Below are 27,104 nucleotides of genomic sequence, written 5' to 3'. Positions count from 1 at the left end.
GTGTGTGTGTGTGTGTGTGTGTGTGTGTGTGTGTGTGTGGTGAAGCGCTGGGGAAAGGGAAGGGGGATCTCTAGTGACCTCTGTAGAAAAAGGAGGTCCTGTGGCTTCTACATTCTAACAAACCTATTTCTTTCCTCATGTCTAAAGTGTGATATTATCTCATCGAGTTGTTAAGAGGATAAAATGGGGGTCATACATGTAAAGAGACTAGATTGCTGGCTGACATGTAAATGGTGACAGAAGTGGTGGTGACGATTAGTTATCAAGGGGACTTTGTAAAATGACTCCCTGATTCAATTCCTTTTCAGCGTACTTCCTCTCCAAGGTGAATTACTGGTTTGCACCCGGGCAAATATTTTCAAGGAATCATTAAATTGATTTATATATGAGACTGAATTGACTTTTAATTTGTTTCTTAGGTTTTAAAATCTGTCTATTTGACTATAAGAATGAAGGCTTATTTAGCATTTTGACTCACTATGGTCAGCGAGTGACATTTGTTCCTTAGTATTCATCAAATATTGCATTCCTACTTTGTGCCTGTCACGATGGGACTACAGATCTTCACATGTGATCCTTCCCTTTAAGAGTCCACAATCACAGCATCTTCTCTCTTGATACCTTACCTTTCTTTAGTTCTTGAACTCTTTAAGAGTGGTGAGTAGCATCACAGTCTTGGCCTGTGGGCTCATCCGTGGCTGAACAATTCAGAGCACTGGTGTCATTCGGGCACCAGAAAGATGGGAGTGTTACGAGTCAAGGCCCTGCAGTTCTAGATGGTGGAAAGGAACCATTTTTCTAGTCTAATTGCTGTATTTCTACCTAGAAAATATTAAGGGTAAAGCTAATAGTAAACTACAGGGAAACACATGGCCTCTCCCCAAAGAATTTAGAGCTATTTCTGTCCTCCTTGTGACCTTTCCATGTACCTGAAATCCATGAAACTCTCTGTACTATCAAAAGGTCCTTTGAATTCTGGTAATAGGTTCCAGTACACGTGTAGGAAAATGGCTTCTTTTATGCGCACTCTATAGTTTCTATCTTTAGTGGGTTATTTATAGGGAACATTAAATATACTTTAGTAATTTCTGTCATTTTCTCAAGCTGCAACCTTGAGAAATTCAGGAGTGGCTTCTGAGAAGGACCATGCAGAAGTTTTGGATACAAATGTAAAATCATTCTACCTTAAGAACTCATGGAAAAGAACTTTGCTGGTCATTGATTCTGTTAAGATTCACATGGAAAAAATCCTAAGAATTCTCAGTTAAGAACAAGAGAATTCGTAGATTCAAGAGAGCTCAGACATGTAGGAATGTGCCTCAGACTGTAGGAAACTTTGGAACCATCACTTCCAATAAGTTTTCATTAAGATTGCAGTGAATGTCCAGATCATTGTTATTTTGGCCAGCGAGAGACTAGGGGTTGTTTTTTAGAAGTGGTGGGATGGTGTATAGCTCTGCGTGTAAATCTCATGTTCATGTACCTCGTGATATGCAGGCCAGTGTGCTAGGCCTGTGGTCCTTAGTCACCTAAAGAATTGCCTGCAGCGCAGGCTTCACCTCCAGAGACTCTGAGGCATCAGACCTCAGGTGGGGACTAAGTATCTGTGTTTAAAGCACCCCTAGTATTTCTGTCCCTGGAGGTCTGCAGACTGTGCTCTTGGGAGTCTAGAAAAGCAGGAAATCCTCCTTGCCTTCTGGTGGACACGAAGTCGCCATTATGGAAGGAGAAACCAGTCGGTGTGTGTGACTCAAAGTGCTATGTGTGAGATGTGCATAGCTGTCATTTTATTCTATTGATCAGAAATATTTAGAGAAACTAATAAGCTTAGACACTTCCTGAGCATCTATTACACGTCCAGCAGTCTGCTAAAAATCGGACATGCGCACACCAACACAACCCAGTTTGGAAGAAGGCGGCAATATGGTTGGAAACAGAGCATGGTGGACTTTGAAATACATCCAAAGTCTTTTGATCTTAACTTGGAAAGAAACTGAGACTCTAACCACGTCACTTTTAAGGCACACCCTTCTTAGCGTGGCTTTCAGAGCCCTCTGTGACCGACCACCCAGCCTTAGCTTGATCCCCTCCCTATGTCCCATGAACAGTGAACTAATTGATACCATCTCACCCCATGACCTCCCCTTGGAATGACCCTGGCAGCCTTTACTTGGCCTTCTCTCCTCTCCAGGCTCCCTGTTGGGCTCAGCACTGCCCTGCACCCTATGCACCCTTCTTCTGTCTTAACACCGTCCTAATTTCCTTGAGAACATTTCTGTGTATGCATCTCCTCCACCAGTTGGTAAGCAACCCCAGAGCAGTGCTTTCTCTGTCCTTGTTTTTGTACTGCCAACCCCATACCTGGCATCCAGTAGGTGCTCCGTAAATGTCGAGGTGAGGTTGATAGATGTAAACATTAAATAGGAACTCCTTCCTGAGTCTTCTTTCAGCTGAATTCTGCTAGCAAGGATATGGAGTGCTCTTGTGCCAATGAGTCCAAAGATGTGGAGGGATGTGTGATACCTGGAAAGCTGGTGTCTGTGGCCGTAGAGGGGTCCTGGACGTCCCGCCCTGCAGGTGCACAAGCAGTAGACAATCCTTGGCTCTGTTGAGAGAGAGCAGTGAGGAAGTGGACTCTGTCAGGGTGCCCGTTTTCAGGTTGTAACTTCATTGGCATGGCTTCTATTGAAATGACGTACTCTTGGAGTTTTGCCAAGAATGGCTGTATGCTAACCAAGCTCTCTCTCCAACAAAATGGTTTCTGTCCTTTGGTCACTTGTAGACGACTGTGGCTTCGTTTTGTGAGTGCATGAAAAGGTGGCTGTGAGTCAGTCTGGGGAATGAACCAACGAATAAAATCATGAGCTGGTATCTTTATTATGAAGTCTTTATCTCATCCGAGTTGGAATGAGATTGAGACAAATTCTTTGGAAATCATCTCTAGACATAAGAATACAATGTCCTGCCGTCTTATGAACCATGCATTTTTCATTGTTTTCTTGATTTATGTTGCTGCATTTCTTATAGCTTTAACTGTCAAGTAGAAAACATCTATGCTTTGCTTTTGAAAGCTCTGAGCTATTGGGCCCTAGGCAAGGAGACAAAAACAATTTAGTTTTACTCTCCCACATTCCAAAAATAACTTAAGTAATACCCTCTTTGGTTATATTAAAAGTGCAGAGTGGCTGTTCTTATTCTAAAGTAGCAGTGTCTGATTGTTGGGGGGGGAGGGACTTTAGCCATGTGACTGTTATTTAGCAACTAAATGCTGATGACTCATTCACTTTGACTGTGGTACAGGAAAATTCTTTCCATGGAAAACACAGGAGGGGGGAAATCTCTGAACCACTATGTAGTATTTTCCTTTAGAAAAGGCTTCCCTGAAAATGAATAGGCACCAGCTGTTACTCTGCTAGCAGTCTCCAAAGCTGCCAGAGAGCCTTTCTAAACCAGGGGTTCTGGGAACTTATCCACAAAGGTAGACAGGTAGGTTCAGAACTGTAATAAGGAACCAGTTTAGTTAATAAATCTCAGAATTAAAAATTGTCGTCCTGAGTAAAAGAGAAATTGAATTAATTGCATTTATAGTACCTGGAACACTTAAGTATGATTGGGTTTGGACTAGAAAACCAATGGTGTTTTATTGTCACATTCCATTGGGGGGGGGAGAGGAAGAAAGAGGGAGGGAAGGAGGGAGGGAGAGAGAGTGAGAGGATGGGAGGGAGGGAGGGAACACTGTTCCCTTAGCTTTGAGCTGAATAACCTGAAGGCCTGGGACAGACGCGCCTAAGGGCGGTGCTAATCTATTTATGCAGCAAAAACATAATAAAATGAATTCACCTGCCTAGGCTCACAGCGCCAAACCAATTCCTGCTCTCCTGGTTAATTTTGCTTGTCAGCATCTCCATCAGGGCTCTCAGGGCAATTAGGGGTGGGAGAAGTAGACAAGGGCAGTTTCAGCCATGAAAATTTGGGACTATGAAGAGCTCATGCTTTCATACTCAACCCTGCCCATCCCTCTGGACTGGGGGCCCTGCTGCTCTCCTGCCTGTCTCATATTTATGAATGGAGGGCAGCGACGCTTCTAAAAGGCTCTTCAGTGTTTATCCTCCAACTGGCCGCTGCCTTGGGAAAACCACAACCCTACAGGGCTGCAGAGGAGGCCGCGAGCCGCGAGGGTGAAGTGTGTGTCACAGAAAAGACGACCCAGGGGTTGGAGGGGACTTAGCTCTTACTTACAGGCGGAGCAGCCCAAGCTATTAATAGTCAAGCCCTGAGTCACAGATGTAGGAATGTCACAGCTGCTTGAGAACTGCTACTGTTACCCATCAGCAAAGCAGCAGTAAGGCCTGGCCCAGCCCCCAAAGACGTAATTTCAGCTACAAACAACCTCGGAGTCAAAGATGAGGCAGGTGGATTGACTTCATTCCTTGCTGTTCCCCTGGCTCTCTTAGACCCAACACGTTACAATATTTGCAGTAAATACAGCCTAATACTGGCTGTGCATTCTGGTTCGGAAAGATGTGTTGGCCATCTGCTGCTCGCCGGAGTGCTGCTGCGCCTGGTTTTTTTGTCTCCTTCTCATCTCATTTCTCCCACGTGGTGGATGTATATCACGAGTGGTGGGGACGGAGCACACACAGCGGGCGTCAGTGTTGCGAACCCAGAAGTCTTCTTTCTGCTCCCAGGAGAAGCCAACCTGGGGCTCTGGGGTCAGAAATCAAAAGCCCTATTAGGAGCCTCCGGGGCTGGCTCAGCCTCGGGCTAGGGAGGGGTGCAGGTTTGACTGTGGAGCTAGTGTTCTTCCCTCACCTATGCACGTCCAAGGGGATCGTCTAGAAAACTAGTGAAGCAGAGGGAAAGCGGAGGTCAGAATCCTACCTAACTGGATAAGTCAGCATTTTCCTTTGATCCAGAATTTGATCCTGGAGAAGGAATTGAATCCTGAAAAGAGCCTCTTCCCAGGCTCGTGCTCACCGTCTGGGTCCCCACTGCCCACCCCTATTCAGGTAAACCACAGGGGTGGGAGGAGCAGCGAGGCCAATCAAATGTCATTATTTAGCTTTTTCATTATCATGGAGCCTCTAGGACCTTAAAAGTTGAATAACATGAACCCACAGGAGCCACTGGCATTATTTTCTTCTAAGGCTCATTTTATTTATTCAGTTTGTCTGAAACAAGCTCTAGAAAGAATGAAAGCAGCAGTAACAGGAAACGAATGAGCTAACAATTGACTAGCTTTACTGATGGGAACAGTCCCCGGCTGTTTTCGGCCCCTCTCTTCTGGCAATCATTTATCAGACCCCGGGAGGGGCCAGGGCCCGGGAGCATGGCGTTGCCTCGCGCGAGGAATGCAAGGTGGCGTCAGTGACCAGAGATTAGGGCAGTGGAATTTTGCATTTGTTACAGCAGCAGCTGTAGCGAGTGGTTTCGGCCCAAGGGCAGAGTCCCCGAGCAGGGCGCGGCACCGCTCCGCGGCGGTGGCGATTGCCGGGGCGGTTACCGGAGCTCGGCCCTCCGAGCTGGGGGCGGGATTTTAGAAAGAAGCCTGGGACTTGGCGAGGGGATGCTGGGGCTGTTCCTCGCAGCCTCCGCAGCGGCGGATCTGTCTGCCCAGGCGCGCTCCCACTCGTAGACTTCATTCCTTTTTCCTTCGGTGCTGCTCGCCAGAGGACCCGGTTGCCATGGTGAAGGAGAAAGGTAATTATAAATATCGATCACTGTGCACGGTTGCAGAAGTTGGAATGGTGCTGCAGGGCTTGGCCACCTTATGGGGGCTGATCCGTGGAAACCGGGCAGACATGTTCTTGATGCAAGAATCGCTGTATCGTGGAGCCTGGGTTTCCACGGACCGAGACTTGATCATCTGAAGCACATCCTATTTCTGGGGTGTTTGCACAGTCGAGCTCCTGTGTGTGTGTGTGTGTGTGTGTGTGTGTGTGTGTGTGTGTCTGTCTGTCTGTCTGTCTGTCTGTCTGTCTGTCTGTCTCTGTGTCATTAAGTGTCTCTTTTGACTGTTATTGCATATTGAATTCTTGGCTGTGTTTGGGACTTGCCTACCTGCCCCGATCCTAGCCTTCTGTCTGGTACTCGCCTCTGCCACCCAAATCAGTAAGTTAATTAAGATGCGAAATGAAAGGGTCCCTCTACCAGGTTGGTGCTGTTTGAGAACGTGCCCAAGACTAGCTAGGACCGGCTGGAAGGAGCAGCAGGCTGTTTTAAAGGTTTCAGGTGTGCTACTTGAATACATTTCAGCTGTGTCCCTAACCACTCCTGCAAACATCTCGTTAAAGGCTGTGGTATATTTGTCAAAGGTGCCAGATCACCTCCGAAGCAGCATGTAAAGGGGAGAGAGTGGGGTGTTCTGCACAGGTGCGCAGCGTTTGTGCACTGGGCGTGGTTCTGCGTGTGCGTTAAAACTCTCCCAGCTGAATTCTAGTTGAATCGTTAGTTTATCTGGGAAAGGCGAGAGAACACAGCAGTACTTGGTTTTAATTATACAAGTAATATATAAATACATCTTATGGTAAGGAAGTGAAAGGCTGCAGGAGAATGGTGAGTGAGGAGTGCAAGTCCCCAGCCCCTACCCTGTCAATGTACGTTTCCCCTTCTCTCCAGAGGTAAGATTGTTACTATGTGCATTCTTCTAGACAGGAACTAGATAGATAGATAGATAGATAGATAGATAGATAGATAGATAGATAGATAGAAATGGGATCATTCCAAGATCATTTTTCTGAGACTTGATTTGTTCTTCCCCGCTGAATATATCTTAGGGACTTTCATCACATGGCTTTATAATATGAGCAACCACCATTTAATTTGGCTCTTTGGTAAATTTGGGTTTATTCTGCCCCATTTTCTAACTGGGGAACATAATTTTCTCCACACACAGAGACCTCTGCTCTTTTGGGGCTGCCTTGAACCATTTTCGGTGACTTATCTATAGCTACTTTCTCTTAAAGTCCCTACAGGGAATAAATGGGAGGTGAACATGTTGAACTCAAATTGATTCTTGTTGCTGGAAACTCAGTTTTATTATACTAATGGATGGGCAAGAAATAGGATCATGGCACGTAACAGCGCTAGGGCTGTGCCTTAGGACACAGAGAAACATGGCTCCACCCCATCCCCTCTATTCCTGGGTAGCTTCAAGAATCACTTGCTTTCACTTTGGTCTTTCACTGAGTAAGTGGTAATCGAGTGAAATTATTTGGTGCATATAAAGGTGTTTCTAGTCATGTTTCCTCTCTTTTGTGGGTGCTTCCAGGAACCCTCTGAGTAACAAATACAGATGTTGACTTTTAAGGAAGATCAGCGCTCTTCACTTTTACTTCCCACCCAACTAGAACGACCTGGCCCTGCTCTCTATTGCTAATGGGTTTGAGTTTGTTTCCCCCGTATGAGTAATTTATGAGTGATGGGAGAGAGATGACAAAAGCCTCTTCATGGGGCAGCAAAAGCCCCAGACTTGCTCTGTGTGGTATTTGTGTTATAGATCAGTAGTCCCCAAATAGCAACTCTTTTTCTAAGTCATTGCAGACTTTCCAAATGTCAGGTTGCCTGGCTTCACTTTTGCTTTGTAAGTCGGTAGCCTCTTTCTAACTGGAACACTTTGAACAGGCCACTGAGAGGTCACATACTAGTATTATCTTCGCCCGTAGCCACTGATTAAAAAAAGGCTGTTCCTTTTTTATTTGGAGGCCTGTGTCAGTCCATGCTGCTGCCTCCCAGCTCTCTGATCGCACCAACTTCAGCCAACAGCAGAGGAAGATAGGTTTTTTTTTTTGGCAGGTACAAGAGCTGCCATGGAAAGAAATGAATTTCATGATCACTTTTAAAGTGAGAAGGGCACAGGAGAGCATAGAGTACGGGCATTCATTCTAGAGGTGAGAACACTGGGGTTCAGAAAGGGTAAGTAAATTGCTCGAGGAGACACAGGAGATAATTGGACCATCATCCTGTGTTCCATCAAAGGCGCACATGGATCAGTGACTGCGCTTACCAAGGGCGTTGACATCCACTGGCCCCCTCACTAGACAGCGAGCCTCTCAGAAGCAGCACTGTGTTACCATCTTTAATATCCAGTGCATAGTTTAGTGTCTGCCCCATGGCAGATTCTCAAACAGCAGAAACAGGTTGGCCTGTTCTCAGAGCTAGGACTGGAACCCAGGTCTTCTCAGTTCTGAGACCTTTCCAGTCCTTTCCATTTCTTCTTGCTCCCAGGGAGGCCTTGCTCCTTCCCGCTGGAGCTGACATGAATCCCCCCTGAGCGGGCTCGACCATGGCCGCCTCCATCCTGAGACTGTGAGGGGTCATCTGCAGGCGTGACACAGGTTCCCTGGGGTGCTCACCACTTAGCGGTGATGCCCCTCACGCTGCTTTGTGCCGTCATTTTCTCTGCTGGATAAAGTGTCCGTGCATCTGTCTGCTTTGGGGTTGACGCTGACTGGAGAGAGGGTTGCTGGTGGATCACACCGCTGCTAGTGTGGAATGGCGTTTGTTAACATACTTCGACCCATGTTATCTTTTGTTCTCTTACCCAGGAGCCCACTCGCTTCCAGGCGCAGACACTTAATGACCTGGGAATCTTGATGAAATGGTTATTTCTCTGATGTGTTCAAGGGCACCTTATCCTTGCTATATCCTGTAACAAAGAAACAGGAGAGATTTCTGTGGGTTTATCAGTCAATATCTGTCTTCCTGAATACACGCTCATCAACCTAAACTCCAGAGGCCTGCTGTAGTCGTTTAAAAGCTGTAATTGTCTGGCTTAAGTGTATTCTAATGCAAGTTGTAAAAATACACACAAAAGGGATTTATTTCTCTTTGTTAGAGAAAGCAAAATAAACAAATACTAGAGATTAAGTTACGCAAACACTCATCTAATGTAAATAATAAGGATGCTTATGGCTGGAAGCCATGTGAGAGAATGAGAATTTAGCAGGGAGGGAGACACATCAAGGTAAATAGAGTTTTACATTTGGGTACAGCATTTTTTGTTTGTTTGTTTCCTGGAAGCTGTCTGTCACTGTTGGGTGGCCCAACTTGCTTTTAGGGTACAGTGGGACCCAATGAAACTCATTCCAGTTCACCCTCAAAGGAGAGAGGTTCGCTCTCCATCTGACATTCAGGTGCGTGGGACACACACACACACACACACACACACACACACACACACACACACACACACACGGCAATCTTCTGAGAATAGTGGTGTACTGTGTCTCAAATGTGTGCTACAGACTGGCACCAGAGTAATCCTCTTAGGACATTGATGTCATAGTTCCAGCTCAAAAACCTAAATGAGTGACAAGGTATAAAGTTCAAGACTTCCTGCTAATCATCAAGGATTCTCCCCAAGTTCTTAAATTACCTCCTTCCCGTGCCTATCGAAGCCAGTCTTGTTTTATTTTTAATGCTCTGAAATCTGCTGGTTATTGAACACATACTAAGTGGCAGGCTTTGTGTTGAGAGCTTTATATGCATTATCTCTAATCTTTGAACCCGTCAAGGTCAGTCATCTTTAAGAGGGAGGAAGAGGAGGTTCACAGGAGCAGAGAAACCCTCCAGAGTGCACTCAGCTAGAAAGGAACAGGGCTGCTTTTCTACCCAGGCCTGTCAGGCGCCGAAACCTGTGCTGCTTGTACTGTCCTCTCCCTCCTGCCCTGTTTTTTCTACTTGCATAGCCGTGGAGGGTGTTTTTTCCTTCTCCAGACTCAGTCATACTGCCTGACCCTCCTGCCCTCGTGAGAAGTATATAGTCTCCTTTTCCGTATTTGTCAAAGACCTAAGTCAAGATCTGCTTCCATATCCTGCTTTTCAAAGGCCCCTCCCTTCTGTACATTCTTCTAGAATTACTCTGTGCACCTAAGTAAACACTGGAGAAATGAAACAATTCAGTCACCTGTGGAACTTAAGAAAGAGTTCTGTCTCTTCTCCAGTATTTGTTGGCTTCATATGTGGTCTTACAAAGCAACCTTTAGAGGTGCAGAGTGTGGCTGCCTCTAATGGTATCCGCCCCCCCCCCAATCCCTTTCCTCCCAAAATACACACCCACACAAGTACTACCCACTCAGGTACTACCCACTCAAGCATGCGCGTGCGCACCGTCTAAGGTAATCAAAACCCATTTCTGTACCATCCTCGGGGGAGTCTGAGGACAGGAGGTCTCTGTGCGGTGTACTAATTCCTCATAGGCCCAAGTCCCATTGCAGCCCCCCTCTTTAATGTGCAATAGCCGCTCCTGGATCCAGTTTTCTAACCCTACCTCCCAGATGGATGCGTAATGCCCCATCCCTACCTGCTCCTGGAATATTCTAGGCTCTTCGTCTTTTCCTGAACTTGAAAAGCCCCAAGCTTTTCAAGGGGACACCAAAGGCAAGGACCTTTCCTAAGTTCTAAAAGGGAGCTCTCGATTCAAGGAGACATCACAATGCTGCAAGTTTCAGAGTCAGTTGTCTTGATCTGTGACTTCTGCACACAACTCAGGTTGAGCTCTGCGTCCTTGGAGGGAGGGGAGCTCAAGTTTCTTTCCCCATATTACCCTCGAGAGAAAAAAACCCAAGCGTGGATTGCTCTGTCTGTGTTATAAATGACGGGCTCCTCTCACCGGAAGTTGGGCTCTGCCCAGCTTATCTTCACTACAAAAGGGCTGTCTCGGTGATGGGATTTCCTAGGCTAAGGGAAAGAGCTTCGTATTAAAGAAAAAAATTATAACAAATCCTGCCACTTGCTCATTGATGTCTAAAACAAATGGTTATTCAGAAAAAAAAGAGGGCTTAATTTCCAGTTAGAGGTAAGGCTGAATGTACAAATAAATCCGAGAGAAGGAACACATTGCCTTAAGTTGACCTGAGCTGTGCAGAGCAGTTTTTCATGAGGAGTGACAAGAATGCAGAGTCTGTGGGCATCTGAGCTGGGGGTTGAGCCAGCCCTGTTGTCAGCTACTCCCAGTCTTTGGGAGATGGCCCTGCCTCTTACCTCCCCAATTACCTGGTCAAGTGACCAAGAAGGATGAAACAACCTACTGCATGACAGAAACCTTCCTTTAAAGAATACCAATTGACTTTTCCAAATTCTCGCTGAAAAAAGCATCCCAAGGGAGGCTCACCTTACGAAGAGGAAGATCTTAGCACCTGATTCCCTTTGAGGAGGGGGCCCATCTGGGTCATTTTAGCCCCTGGGTGCGGGGATAAGAAAGAGGTTCCCGCTATTGTTTGCCTCTCATACACCAAAGTCAGCATGTTTTCCTGAGCCAGCATTAGAGCCGGAGGACTGTTCAGAAGTCTCAGTGAGGGGGTGAGTGGTGCAGGATTTCTTCCCATTGTGGTTGCCTGATGTGGGCTCACCATGGTAGAAGCCAGCCAGCTTCCTAGTTCATTGTGTGTTGGTCTGACGGTGACTCATACTGAGGTATGTTTATCCCAAACTGGCAGGAGCCGTGTATTCAAGGGTGAATTTTGTTAACAGTGGGGAGGGTGAATGTTTGTATGCATGACCTCTTTTCCCAGAAACGTTGTATTTGTGTTCACACTGACATGATTAATACCATTATGGTCCACAGTGCCCTGGGGGGCACCAGGGGTGAGTTTGTATGCCCCATTGAAGTGAGATAGGTTAACTTCTCTGAATACCTGGACTTAACCATGAAGATGCTGGCATTCGTAATACTTCCAGTGAAATTGCTGTTTGGGGCACTGGTTCTCAGATGTTGGCAGTTAGCAGGCATTGGGACCACGTGTAGGGCTTGACACAACGTGTATTCCTGAGTCCTGCTCCCAGAGTTTTTGATTCAGTAGACCTGGGGAGGGGCCTGAGGTTTGGCATTTCTTGCTGTCCCAGGTGATGTCCATGCTCCTGGCCCAGGGACCACACTTTGTCACTGTCTAGATAATTCATGTTTTCAGCCCGCCGGGCAGATAAGTGAGAACTTCTATATAAGTAGCCTCTCGATTCCCTTTTGCTGACTTCACCTTGCTTACAATGCAGAGATGACAAAGAGAAGACAGAGCATCATTCTCACCCTGACGCTCCTGCAGTATAGAACGAAGCCATCGTTTATAGTAAAACAGACCTTGTGTGAGACCCCAGCGGCCAAGACACTGCTGTAGTATATGACACTGCGTGTGCAGATGGTGGGCGGAAGTTACAAGGCGTCTTTTCCTGGGAATGAGTCGGGGCTCAGCTTAACGTGGGGAAGGCAGCACTGATTTGGAGTCGAGGCACAGGTGTGCTGTTCTCTAGGCATCGCTCCTAATTTCTCAAAGAGCTAAGGGAGCCTTTTTACTGGGGTTCACAGAGCTCTTTGGAATTCTTTGGGACAAGATAGTTTCAGCAGATACCTTGGCTTACAACTCTCTCTTCAGTCTTGGAGGAGCTAAAGTATATTAGTAAAACCTGGAGTGTTTTAGCCACTACCACTATATTGGGTCTACATTATAGCTGTCCATATTTTTTCCGTTGTTGATGTTCTGTTCATTATTTGAAACATTGTGAATTGAGAAGTTTAGGAAAAATTAAGAAAAACAGAATGGTAGAAAAAGATAGCAAGGTTGTTCCAGACAGAGGGGTCTGTGGGGTCCCAGGTCCATGGAGAGGCCCGTGAGTGATGCATGGGGCAGAGGGGTGTCTGCTGGACTTCTGCCTATGGGCCACTCATGGGACCCCTGTCTGGACAGCCATTGAGGCTGTCAGTTTTAGGGCCAACAGTGGGAATGGCATCAACTGGGCCGGGGTCCAGTTATGCTGTTTCTCCTCATCTAGAAAACACCACTGGCTCTGCCGTGTGGAAAGGCCCCAGCCTGAAAAAAACCATAGCCGCGGGCTTCTTGATCACACCACATATTTATTGAGGCCTACACTCTGCAAAACATTTCGGAGATAACCTGATACACTGAAAAGGCTCTACCCTCGGCAGGTTAATGAATCAGCCAGTGTCTTGGAGGGGTGCTGATTGAGAGTGCAAATAGAGGGGGCACAAGGTAATAGGGGCCATAGAAACAATGTCCTGTGGGGGTCCCAAGGAAGGAAGAGTTAGTGTTTCAAAGGAAGTTTTTTTAAAATGCTTTACAGAAAAGAGAGCATTCAGATTGACTTTGAGAGGTTCTATAAGTTTCTTGTGGTTAGGGATGATCTTTGATTCAACTTATATCCATAACACAGTGTCTGCTCCATAGTAAGTGCTCAATGAATGTTGAATGGACTAATAAGTGAATGAATGATGTGTATGGGTAGGGGAGATGGTTATCTTTATTTAAATGTGTATTCAGAACCTAATGAAAGATAAACAATCTAGATATAGAAACAAATATAGTTCTTGACCTGAAATCACTCACATTCCAGTGAGGAACATAGACACATAAGTAAGTAATTATGGTACAGTGTGAAATGTAGAGACTATTAAAGTAATATGGGACCATAGTGCAGGAAGTGATTAATTTTGCTGCAAGGTCATGGCAGGCTGGGCTTTGAGGGATGAATAGGAGTGCAACAAGTGGCTAAAGACGAAATGAGAGAAAGGGGGGTCAAATAGGCAAAACAGAAGCAGTGAAATACAACCTCTATCTGAGGAAATGCAGCCAAAATGGGTTTGGTAGGGGCTACTACTGGTCAGTTAGTCCAGCAGTGGACACAAGGAAAGGGTTTTGAGGGTCAGGATAAATTGAGGATGGTTAGAACTGAAGGTTGCACATACAGATGCCTCCAAGAACCAGGCAGGTGACCTAAATGAGTGGATATTGGGACAAACTGGAATGGCTCTCTCTAAACAGAGAAGTCACTGTGTCACTCTATCCTAGGTCCCATGGAGGGACATGGGCCAACTGTCCAGACCTTCCAGTTTTCAAGAGCTACTAGAAATGGCAATTATTATGTAAATCTCCAGATGTTTAAATGTTGGCAAATGATTCAACTCTCTCTTCAAAAAAATCTTTGTGTAGGCCAAACCAAACATGTCTGTAGGCAGGACTTAGCAAAGCGCCTGTGGTCTGAGGCTTAACACAGCACTCACCAAACCCACCCACAGTAAAAAAAAAAACACAAAAAACATACATACATTTTTACACATCAAGACTCATGACTCGTGTACATATGCATATAAATGGCAATACTTACCTTTGTGCTCTGCTATTTTCTTTCCTCTTCTATTTTAAAAATATGATGGTCATGACCCGATTTCATGTTTCTGTGGGTCAAGACCTGAATTTTGAAAGCCACTGGTTCAGAATATCAACACTAAAGTTTTATTGGATGAACACAGAATAAGGTACAATACTTTGCTGGGCAACCATGTTTCCATCCTGGACACTCTTAGAATAGTGCTGAATATGTACGTTTGGTTAAGTTGGACTTCTTCACTTGCAACTGGAAAAGTTTTGACAAAATAATTTCAGAATCTTTTATTGATCACTTTATCCTAAACGGAAGTTGGCCAGAATTTGGTGTCATCGTTTTGGGTGCTGGATACAATTAAGAACTGACCTCGCTGCTAAATTCAGGGGAAAATGCTGCTTGAAGTTCAGCAGGAAGTCCCAAGGGAACCCCTATTCAGGCCCCGTCAGTCCTAAGTGTGATATTTCTGGAATGACCTTTCCATTTAGAACAACTTTTCCCTATGCTTCTATATCATCACTTCCAGACGCCATGCTCACCTGGTCCCCTTGCTTCAACACCACAGCCGAGGATAGATGAACAAATTCAGAGCTTGGGCGGCCTGTCACGCACCATCTCATCTGTCATCAGTGCAACAGCTCTCCGCCTCCATCTGTTGGGCATCATGTGCTTATAGCATTCATTTGTGACAGAGCATTTCCAGAAAGATTATAATGTAGCGGTTTTGGAGAGAGGTCATCCCTCGCTTGGGAATGTCAGAGGCGAGAACATGAGTGAAGCAATAAGACCAAACAGAGAGTGGCAGCTTGCTAGGACAGAGAGTGGCCGTACAACTCTGTTTGGGGTGGGGGCCCAGTACAGTGCAAGGTGACCAGGGGCAGTGTTTAGGGAGAAGATGGGAAGCCCCCTTCTTTATGGGCCGGGTGTTCCCTCCCTCCAGGGCACTGTTCTCATCTTTGTGTGGCGAGCAGCACCCCCTGGAGTTGTGTAGCCTGTGGCCTGCACATCTCTGCGCAGAGGGTGTGCTGCCAGCGAGCGAATGCTGGGGTTGGGACCAGATGAATCATGTCACTGCCACTTCCCAGACACAGAGCCAAGCTCTTAGCTTGTGTGATATTCAGGCTTTCCCTTCAGTGACATCAGTACTGAGAACACCCACTTTTCTCTCGAGGTGGGGAGGTTTGATAAGGTACCTGATAAGTCTGAGCATTGGAAAGAATTACTAATAGAGCTACAATTAAAAAAAAATGATGGATTGCTTCTCAGAAACTAAGCAAGTGGGAGAAAAGGAAACGATTCAATCCAGGGCAAGGGGAAGTTGTGTAAGAAAGGGAATCTATTCACAGGATGCTCTGCACAGTCTAGTACAAGAATAATTACATTCTCAGAGTGTAAACACTGACCACAGTTAACTGAAAATTGCGACATAGCCATATTCGTAAGAGCAGGATGTTAATAGGCAGTGGCTGAGTTGGTGGAAGCACAGTGTTAAGAAATGCAGCGATGACGACTGGAAAAAAAACACCAAAAGTTGAACCCATCTGCCTATGGAGGAGGGGAGAGGAATAGGGCAGACAGTTGCTATCATGTATTACAAACATATTTGCTTTTTATGCATATAAGCCTATTTAGTTTCTTAAAAGTCGATAAAAATAAAAATGTATGGGAGAAAAAACATACAACCTTCTTCATATCTTTATTGTCAGGATTAATTTAAATGAGATAATATGTAGAAACGCTTTAGATGGGGCTCCTGCCATGCAGTAGGTGCTCAGTAAATGTTAATTGAAGGTCATTTAATTTGTAGAGTTCAAGTAGCAGGGTAGGTGCACAGCCCAGAGCCAGAGGGAATGGCCCAAGATCCCTTACAGAGAAAGTTAAGACTAAGATGTAGGCGGTGAGAAGAATTAAACTTGTAACTGGATGGAGAGGTAGCGTCAAACTGTCTTCAGCTAGGATTTTCAGAAGAGACAAGTTCAGAGCCTGAACTTGGGAAGCTCTTCCCTGTATATGCCTATCTCTTTCTCATTTGCCCCTTGTAGTAAAATTGTCATTCCGTTTTGCCTTGGTGGCTTTCTAAAATTATCCCTTAAGCCTTTAGGATTTTATAGGTTCGCCTGAAAAACAAGTTGTGTTGATGAGTAAGGGCTCTGCAGCCAGGCTGCCTGGGTCCACACCCCAGGTCCACTGTTTACTCATTGTGTGACCTTGGGCAAGTCGCTTGACCTCCCTGCGCCTCAGTTTCCTCATCAGAAAATAAGGATATTAAGAGCACTAACTTCATAGGGTTGTTGTGAGAACTGAATCAATTAACACATGTAAAGCATTTTAAAACCCTGCCTGGCAATGGCCCGAGCTCAGTAATTGCTGATAATAATTCCTCTTGGCTGAGTACAATCCGGGCAACATGTTTATTGATACGGAGCTTAGTAATCAGATTAGTTTCAGGACGCAGGCAAGTAAACAGGGCTGGCGTAGGTGAGTTGGGAAACCAGGGAAGGCCCGTTCATTCCCGCCGGGCAGTCTACTGGCAAACATAGCAAGACTTTGGTAAGCTTTGTTGTGCCATGCTACTCTAGGACCACATGCGTGGCTTCCTGTGTCCAGTAATTCCTCCTGTCCTGTGATAGAACGCCACCAAGGAACTCTACCTGCTGGGTTCTTGATGCCACATCCCCTGGGCAAGTGAGCTGGTGACTCCAGTTCATCTTTACGCTGTGGAAGGAAATGAGATGTGTAATAACGATTTGGTGCTGGAGTGCGTGGACCTTATAAGAGCAGTAGTTTTAAAGTGAGGGCGGAAGTTGGGTGGGCTCAGGATTCTTCCTGGAGGAAGCTGCCTGCCCACCCTGCCGCAGCTCCTGCTGATATCACATCATCATGTCATGCTCTGGGGACACTGCATGGAGCTTTTCCAAGGCTCTGGTGCCACCTCGACTCCTCCCCACAGGTCAGTTCAGCTGGAAGCTGCTTCATGGTGTGTTCCTCATTCAGAGAGAAGCTCACCAGAGTTCATGTGAGACTGTGGTGCATCAGTAAACTCGTTCCTTCAGCTTTTGGTTTTGTTTTGTTTTTTCTGCGTCAGAGACTTAAGCAACTCTTGTATCTCTTATTATTAATTGAATGTATTGACATCATCAAAATGACCTAATCGATAGATACTGTTGGTGAACCAAAGGTAGACCACCAACTTTCAGTTTCACCTGAAGCCTGTTGCTTATGAAAGAGACACAGAAAGCCAAGATGGTGCTGAATGGATGAGCACACTGAATGTGGGTTTATAGAGCACAGACCTTGTGCCAGGAACTGTGCTAGATAGACCCTGGGAGTACAATGGCAGTTACCTTTGTAAGATAGAATGTTTAGATGGTGGTAAGTATAATGAAAGCAAACACCTATGGGGCTTCTGGGGAAGCTCTCTGAGAGGTGACTCGTGAGCTGCTTTAGGGTGAGACTGGACTGAGGAGGAGCCAGTCTTGCAAATAGTTGGGAGACAGCCTTCTGGGAAGGGACAGGGCACATGTGAAGAGGACATGGGAAGCCACCGGAGAGGTGGGCGGGCTCTGTGACCACAGTAGGACATCTTGGATGGTGCAGTGAAGACTACTTGGAGGGCTTAATTTGTGACGTGATCTGCTTGAATTATGTCCTTAAAATATCATCCTGTTTGCTGTGTGACAAAGGGATGGAACAAATGAGTCCGAAGCCCACACTGTTTGAAGGCACAGACTTCCAGCTATCCCGTAATTCTTCCCAGCTATCCCATAACCCACTCCTAACACCCTAACTGGTGAGAGATAGGCACATTCCATTGTTTCTAATTTTCTGGCAAATCTGTGACACTGGTGTTGACATATCTCTAGGCAAGTCATGTTTGAGAAAACATTCATGTTAGATGTGAATTGGGTCTGATGGTATTATTCAAAAATAAATTTTTTTGTTTTTTTATGGGCTCTTTCCCAAAAGAGCAGCAGAGATGAAATAATGAGAACGTTTGTCAGGGTGGAGAATGTTGGTGAAAAACAAATATATGCCGTAGTGGGCAGGACTTCATGCGTGAGTGAGGAATTAGGAGTAGAAGGCAATAGTGGTGCCATGCGTAAGCTAAACCCTGCCTCAGGTCCGGAGGCCTAAATGCTAATGGACTATGACCCTCTCTCTGAACTTGCATTCCTGTGAATGGCTCCACTGGGACCATGGTCCCTGCCCCCCTTGGAATCAGGACAGAGGTGACTCTCCGGCAGTCCATAAAGATACCATGTTCTGCCAGCAGGTTTCAGACCGAAGCGTCTGCCCAGTTGTTTGACTTGGTCCATTTCTAAATGGAATTGCTGGTGCAGTGACAATTTAAGATCCCTGGGTGACCTTCCAAAGCTATAGCAAATTGCAGAAGGGATTTTGTTATACTTCAGAAATTTCTGCTCATACACGTTAGGGCCAGTCCTTGCTGACATTCAGCTGACAGGGGCATCTGTGTGCCAGGCTGGTGCTTAGGGGCTCCCACAAGGAGAGGACCTCACTTTGTCTCCACCTCACCCTGTGCAGTAGGACCTGTGTGCTTAAGCCCCCTCACAGCCTCAGGGAGGTGGAGGCACGTGGCAGGTGAGGCAGGACCACAGAATGGTCTCTGAACCCCTAATCCAGAATGCTTTCTAATTGCTGTTGGTGAGGAGAGGTGTGACTTCATACAAATGACTGTGTTCCAAAGTCCCATTACTAAGCGCTGTCAGGGGAAGGCTAGGGGAGGTCAGAGAAGGAGAATGTCTCCGTGAGTCATCGGAGTCAAAGGTGTGGCAAGGGAGTCACCCTTTGAGAAGGAGAAAAAGGCAGCACCACACTGATGTGAAATCCCTTTCTGAGATGACCCTGCAGAGAGAGAGGGCAGGTGTAACACATCAGGGCCAATGTGTCATGTGATTCACAAGGAGGAAATTTCCTGGTCGAGTTATTATAATCCTAGTACCTCTTTGCCTTGGGAGAATCAGATTAACTGGATTTGAGCCTGGGCTGTTTCTATAATCAGGATCCCAGCTGACCAACTGCTGACAGTGTCTTTTATGTTTAGAGGAATAGCAGAGACCTATGGCATTGCCTCAGAAAAGGCCAAGCCAGCATCGAGCCATCTTACAAGTGGAAAGCCGCAAGTGGCAAGGAAGCTGCACCCGTCATGCGACTGCCCACCTGCCGGCAGTGTTTGCACCTCGGCAGCCCCGTGCTTTGTGCCAAGTAATAATTCTGATTACCAAACTCACGTGGTATGAGAAAGTGAGGTGATGGAAGCCAATTAAGGAGAGGGAGAGTTTTGGACCACTAATGACAGGGCAACAGTGTGGCGCTCCAAGTAACTACCACTTGCCACAGCAGGAAAGCGCCTTTCACGTAAACTGCAAATTAAGCACTCGGTGCATTTATTTAAACTCCCGAGTTTCTCGTTTCCTAGGGCCCAAACTAGTGCCATTCTAGCATAAGGGAAGGTAGTAGGCGGTGGCGAGAAGCCGTGGGAGTGGGGAGGACACGTCTAGGGTGGGATGTGTTTACAGTTAGGTGGGAACTAGTGAGGTAGAAGCATAGAAAATATCGCAGGTCAGGAGGCAGTCTCTCTGGAACGTAGGCTCTCGAGAAAATGAGTTTCCAGCCTTGAAGCAGGAACCATCCTTACCAGCAGAATATCATCTTGTGATTGCCAATCCAGACCAATCCTAACCAGAGAGTTTTCCAGCCCAGGCCTATGCTCAGGCTGGAGCTTTGGGGCAGGTCCTCCTCGTGGTGGGCTGCCTTTTCTTGCTGTGTCGCCCTTACCCTGTAAGCATCCGTTTCCCATAAGCTGCTGCAGCCTGGAATAATTTCTTTAGCTATTGGAAATGTTATTTCCTGTCTGCTTATTTACGAGCAGGTGTAACCTTTGGGATTATGCAGACGAGCGTTCACTGCTTCTGAGCTGTGTAATCAGAATTGAGTACATTGCGCTACCTCGATTTCCTTCTGTGCTGGGTAAGACTTTCTTGTGGAAATCCCCTACACAGTGCTTCAGAGTGTGGGCTCTGGAGTCAGACTGCTTAACTGTGTGAACTTGAAGAAGCTATTCAACTCAGACTTTTTTTTTAAAGATTTTACTGGGGAATTGGGGGAAGGTACAGCATTGGGGAATCGGGGAAGGGGAACAGACAAGTTGCTGTCCTTTTGTTCTTCAGTCTAGTTGTGGGGGACATCGCCTCACCGGCCCATGTTGGTATTGTGATCATTGTGCTCTTTCCAGGTGAGGCAGACTGGTCGCCAGCCACTGGACAGCTGCTCACGGCAGTTCTTGGCAGCTCACGTTGGCTACCGGCCGTTCACGGTAGCTTACAGCAGCCCACTGCAGCCTATGCTGTTGCTGGCAACTCATGGCAGCCCAGCTCCAAGTTGAGCTGTTGTTCACCATCTTAGCTGTAGAGGGCACAGCATCACTGGCCCTAATGTGGGATCTGAACCAGGGTCCTGCTGCTCAGAGCTGGCGTCCCAAGCCAGCTCTTAACTAACGGGCCACTTGCCCGGCCCTCAACTCAGTCTTGATGGTGTCCTCCTGTGCAATAGAGGAGTGATAAGACAGCGCCCCCACAAGGCTTTTGAGGATTATCTGTGATTGTGGCTCTAAATTAGTTATCACAGTGCCTGGAACATAATAAGTGTTCAACAAATTGTACCTGTTACAATAATAGTATAATGGTGTCACATCAGAGTTATTTTTGAGATGTCATAAATTCAGGATTTTGTAGCTTCGTGGGGGAGATGCCCCGATAGTGGTATTGGATGGTGACCATATTTTCCCTGATCCAACATTGAACTGTGAAGTACAGAGGTGCCCACTCAGGTTGTTTCGTACATGAAATCAGAAGTATCCCAGAAATTTGGGGCCACTGACCATTGGGCTTGTGATTTTGTAGGGCCAGGGTTGATGCATTGTGAAATCAAAGCAAAATAAACACAAAACAAGAGAAAATTAAGTGCTGGGTGACAGCCTAGGTATTTAGTGCTGAAGGGCTTGGCGGAGAATGAAATACTGGATCAATAGAAGCTGTAGTGAAAGCTTCAGAGAAGAGCCAGGTAGCCTAGGCCCTGTGGGTCACGTTTGATCTGGCCATGTGAAGAAAGGATAAACCATCCTGAGGCATATAATGGGGGTGAAGAACTGGTCAGCAGGCCCAACTAAAGGGCCACTTGGATATGACACAAATAAGGTATCTTACTGTGCATTCTTTAGGGCTGCACTGCCTGAAAAAAATTTTAAACCGCTTAGCACAGTGACAAGTACTCAACGAGTATAGTTCCTCCTTAGATATCTAAATAGCTAGCGTGGGCCGTGTTACTGAAGATCTTTGAAGCTAGGCAGAGAACTGGAGGCTTGATGGACTGGGACCGAGAGAGCTATCGGAAGTTTTTTTGTTTTTATTTTAATAAACTTTATTTTTAGAACAGTGTTAGACTCATAGAAAATACTTGACAAGGTAATGCAGTGTTTCCACACACTCGACACCTTGTTCCCCATGTTAGTAACAGCTTATGTTAACATACTTTTTTTTTTTTTTTACAATTAGTGAACCTATATTGATACATTATTAACTAAAGTCCATACTTTATTCATATTTCCTTAGTTTTCGTCTGATGTCCTTTTTCCGTTCTGGGATCCCTTCCAGGATACCACATTACATTTAGTCGTCATGTCATCTGAGGCTCCTCTTGGCTGTGACAAGAGGATTTTCCTCCTTGTTTTTGATGCTGACAATTTTGAAGAGCACTGGTCAGGTTTTTGTAGAATGCCCCTCGATTTGGGAATTCTCTCATGATCGGACTAGGATTTATGGGGTTTTTTGGAAGGAAGGTCACAGAGGTAAAGTGCCAGTTTTTATTACATCATATTGAAAGTTACATACTATCACCATGTCTGTCACTTGATCACCTGACCGAGGGAGTGTTTGTCAGATTTGTCCACTGTAAAGGTACTTTCCTCCCCGTTTCCATACTGTCCTCTTTGGAAAGACGTCACCAAGCACAGCCCACACTTGAGTGGGGAGTGGACTACTCTATGCAGGCTGCATTGGAGAAGAACAAGCCGGGGAATAGGAAACCGAGCAATAGAGAAAAAGAGGGCTGGATTCACAGTGGCGAGAGAAGGGATGACTAAGGGCTGTGAGAGTGGGCAGAGTTTAGTGGGAGATGAAAAAGAGGGTGGAGTCGAGGATGACTACAAGGTTCCAGGCGTCGGTGCTTAGGGGATTGTTTGGGTATGCAGAGCGCCGCATTAGTTTACTGCTTGGCTGTCACCTTGAGTGAGTCACTTTGTTCCTCTGAGTCTCAGTTTGCCTGTTTGTAAAATGGAGTTGATAGTTCCTGTTCTTCCTTCCTCAGAGAGCTCTTGTGAGAGTGATGTGAGATGATGCAGAGGCAAGGGAGGTGTGAAAGCCATCAGACACAGTGGGGTGTAGTTTTAAAGGCCAGCTGAGGGAGTGATGGTGCTAGTGAGAGAGCAGGGCACCTGGCAGGGGGAGATGATCTGGGAGATACCTATAACCTGGGGCACGTTATAATTCACACTGAGTGCTCCATCACCTGCTCTGGAGATTTTTATTTCAAATATGCTTTCTCAAATGTTGCGTGTCTGGTGGTCCGGTTCCCTGGTCTGTCCCTCGGACGGAGGTAGCTGGGGCAAGATGAGGCTGGTTCTGGATGAGAAGGAAAGGCTCTGCCTGATCTTTGTGGCCTTCCTCACACAGCCTGTAATGGCCTCTGCTTGGGGGCACCGAAGGTGACTGGGATTGCCTTAATGGTCTCAGTGCCCCAGTCTCATCACCTGAGATATCTAACAGGCATTTCAAAAGTCATGCATCCAAAATGGAGCCTTTGGTTCCTGTCCTGAACTGAGTTTCAGCGACATGACCTGCTTTGCCTGGCTGTGAAGGATAACTGTGCAGCTTCCTAGCCTCGCAATGCACTGTTTTATCTGAGTAGCCAGAATCCCTCCAAACTGGATGTTTTGCAGTGAAGGCATCGCTTTGCCTTTCCAGGCACATAGGCTCTTGGCTCTTCACATGTATTTCCTCATTATTCAGAGCGTGTGCAGCCAGGCCTTTTGGTATTCATTGTACCACTCTTTAACAATGAATTGATGAGCCACAGAAGGTTTTTAACCATGTCGGCCCAAGTTTCAGGGTAAATCACTGACTACGTGGTCCAGTACAAAGAGCCGGGATGCCCAACTGCTAAGCGTACCCCTGCCAAGAATCTGCTGGTAACTTTGGGCAAGGAATGTAAGTGACCTCTTTGCACTTCAGTTTCCCTATCAGTGGAGTAAATGGGGACCACCCAGGCTCCGAAAGATGGAGTGACCAAGTAACAATTAGCAACAGAGCCAGCTGGCAAATACGAGCAGTGTGGAATTACTGTCATTGCTATCTTGCAACTAACTCAGCATATTTCAAAAATGTAGAATTGAGCCAAGGAACATACATTCGGTATTAACCGAACTGCCAAAGGCTATTATGTAAAACGAAACTCTTTATTAACTTTAAAAATAAAGAGATTCTTTTGTCTACGCTGATTTGAGTTGGGATGAAATAAACACTGAATCTCTTTTGGTCTTTGGTTCTGTCCCCCTCTAATAAGAACAGCCCATTTCTTCATAGTGGGTTGTCCTAATATGTGTCTGCCTAGGCTGATGGATGATGGAAAGGCAAGTAATCACGATAGAGTCTCTGCCCATCCCGGGGTGAAAGCAAAGGTCATCTCTGGGCAGGGAGGACTTTGCAGTGCAATATATATTTCCAGAGGGAAATGCTTGCAAAATACAGATGCTGATCCCCACTCTGACCTTTGTGGCTGGTGCCAGCAATTGCACTGGCACCTTCGTTCAGACAAAGGGGAAAGCCAAGAAGTGAAATGATATTTTCCTTCCCTCATCATTACTCAGCATGGCTTGCTCAGCTATAAAAAATTCAAGTGTCAAGGGAAACTGCAGTGCAGGTTCTTATCCAAAACTGTGTTCTCCCTTACAGTCCAGAGATCCACTACGTTCAACGTTGTTTCTGAAGAGGATGGGCTGGCAGATTATTTCTTTCACTCTCACTCTGGGCTGCAACTTGCTGTGTTTTATTGTTTACACTCTAAGAAATAACGCTTCCCTTGTAGTATGCATAGGAATCACCTGAGGAACTCACTGAAATGATCCTGACTCAGGTCAGCAGGGCTAAAGAACTTGCATTTTAATACGAGGGCTTCTGATGGGGGGATAGGCAGGGCCACCTTGAGGATCGCCACGTGGGCACCATGCCCAACTAGTGACACCGTCGCACATGCTGTGTGTGTTCCCTTTGTAAGCTGAGTCCTAGCTGCTGCTTCTAGAACTGCACTTGAGCTCAGCTAAATTGTTGTCTGACTCATAACAGTTTTCTGATTTAGACAAATAGCACAGGAGAAACATGAGCTTGGGCGTCAGATCTTTGAGCTTCCACTTACTGTTATTTGGGTAGGCTGTTCAACCTCTCTGAGGCTCGATTTTCTCATCTGTCAAATGGGAACAATATTACTCAGTGAGAGAGAGAAAGAGAGGGAGAGAGAGAATGACTGTGTGTAAGCACCTAGCACCATGCTTGGCATTAAGTTATGCTCAAGAAATATGACTTTCCTCTGTTCTTATAGAAAGCAGGAATTATCTTTTAAAAACCTCACATAATCCCCACTAGCATTCAAAGCATATATTGTTAAGTAAAGTTTTTTTTTTGTTTTTTTTTTTACTGCTCAGGTGAGTAGATTTTTGGCCTTGTTACACATCACTCTAAAAGTCAGTGGTTGTTTAGAGATCTCGAAAGGATGCTCCCTTCATTCCTTTAGATACACTGGCTCTTGTAAACATGGGTTTCCAAGAGAGATCCCAGCAGGTAGATAAGGAAATGCAGGTGTATCGCAATGTTGGTCCCTTTGCCGGACACTCCTGGGGTCCAGTGCAGAGAACTCGGATCAGGTGTTTAACCCGAAACTACACCTGCTCCTCGTCTCACCCTCACAAGAAGCACCTTGTTCCTCAGCCTGTAGCTGGTAATGGATTATTTGGACTGTCTTGTTCAAACTCTTTCCAGGCGAAATGAGAGCGTTACAGCGGGCGGCGAGGAACAATGCACTATTATGCCTGTGGGGCATGGCGAGCGCCTGTAGGTGCTTTTGTAAACAGAGTTGCAGCAACATCTGCCCACATCGCCCCCCTGCGCAGCTCGGTTTTACTGTTGGAGAGAAAAAAAATTCATCTTTGTTCTTTGTGTTGGTTGATTCATTTTAGGTTCATTGTTCTTGTCCCATATCACACTCATGTAGCTACTTATGTAATACGTTTTTATATATCACACGGCTCCGCCTTCCGAGGACCCAGATCGGAAAAGGAACTTCACAGCAAAAAGAGCCTCTGCCTCCTCTGGCTGGAGAAACGGCACGTTGAATGGAGACCCTTGGTTAGCGTCAGGCCGCCGGTGTCCTCTCGCTGACGGCTCCCTCAGCCCTCTGGGAAGGGGAGGCCATAAATCCTATGTCCTGCAGGACACTGGCAGTGTCCTCTGCTGGGCACTCTGGAGACTGAGAGCATAGGTCCCCTAAGTCCCGTCACATGATTTTAGAGCCTAAAAAAGACCTTCGAAATCCTCTGTCCCAACTCCCTTTGTTTTACAGGAGAGGAAACTGAGGTTCTGAGAGAGCCACATGTTTCCTAATTGTAATTATTTTTTAAATTACCGCCTGCAGTGTGTGTATCAGGAACCAAGCACATCATAGGAGGCTCGTAACAGGCCTCCAGCGAACAGTCAAATGAGCGGCCAAATCAAGACCAGGAATGACTGTCTCTCTGATGGTGTCTCGGCCTTTTGGCTAAGACACATGTAGAAATGACTCCGGTGGAGTAGAGGAGAAACTAGCCCGCTCTTACCAACTAATCAGTAAATAAACATTTACTAAATCCTTTGGCACGTGAGCGTTCCGCTGTGCACGGAGGAGCTAACGGAGGGCGGAGAAGTACAAAAGGGGGGAAAAACATGAACTTTAAGAAACGGCCCCCATCCCCAAGGAATTTACAGGACAGTGAACTCCTTGCAAAAGGGTGCTTTCTAAAGCACGATAAAGACATATTACAAATGTATGTTACAACACACTGAACCAAACAAGATCATATGTTTAAGGACCCAGTCACATAGTTCTGGATAAGTGTGGGAGGAAAATAGAGAATGGCTGGCCCCCAGAGGAACATGCCCAGTGTTTGCCCTGCTGGACGGCTAAAGCCACAACTTCCTTATTTATCTGCGTATCCCCATGATTATGGCATGAGGGGGTGGGACTCAAGTCACACTTATTGAATTGACATGCGGTTCGTTTGATACCAAAATGATGGGGATACTTCGGCATGCCTGTGATGACGACCTCTTTTGCAGGGACGCTTTCTGCTCACATCGATCTTTTGTTGTTTTTATTTCAGTGGCCCACCCTCAAGACCCCCACCACCCGTCCGAGAAGCCTGTCATTCACTGCCATAAATGTGGAGAGCCATGCAAGGGCGAAGTGCTTCGGGTCCAGACCAAACATTTCCACATCAAATGCTTCACCTGCAAAGGTATACTGTGTCCAGCCTCCTGGCTTAGCGGCGTGTCCCAGTCAGTGCTTGCCTTGGGGTCTGCCCCATCCCCTGACTCCACAATAGGTCACTGGATGATAAGTGAATGCACTCAAAAGCCCAGGAATCACTTATCTTCCCTAATTTGGGATTGGACTAGACTCAAAGGGGAAACCAAGTCCCCCCCAGACCAATGGTACTCGGGCCTTTGGGTGTTCGCTGATGTTCCCGATCCTGGGAGGGGGAGCTAATTGTGGAAGAGCTGTGAAAATGCAGCTCTGTGTTTTGTACTGTATATTTCTTTTCCTCTGAAAAGAAGGACTCCTACCACCAAGTAACCTCATCCCAACAGCCATTATTTATAGGAGGCCTG

The 27,104-nt window shown here is 46.3% G+C and overlaps 1 protein-coding gene across 1 annotated transcript in view; it reads left to right on the top strand.

Moving 5' to 3' along the window:
• Window positions 1–27,104, top strand: part of ABLIM1 (actin binding LIM protein 1) — a 181,132-nt gene that overhangs the window by 15,704 nt on the left and 138,324 nt on the right. Inside the window, exon 2 of the mRNA XM_019660091.1 lies at window positions 26,597–26,731. Coding sequence (XP_019515636.1) covers window positions 26,597–26,731 — 135 coding nt within the window. The remainder of the gene's footprint in view (window positions 1–26,596; window positions 26,732–27,104) is intronic.

Source organism: Hipposideros armiger, unplaced genomic scaffold (genome assembly GCF_001890085.2).
Source record: "Hipposideros armiger isolate ML-2016 unplaced genomic scaffold, ASM189008v1 scaffold_311, whole genome shotgun sequence".
In the NCBI taxonomy this organism is placed as follows: domain Eukaryota; kingdom Metazoa; phylum Chordata; class Mammalia; order Chiroptera; family Hipposideridae; genus Hipposideros; species Hipposideros armiger.
The sequence above is the reverse complement of the archived record's forward strand: the minus strand, read 5'-3'. Positions and strand labels throughout refer to the sequence as shown.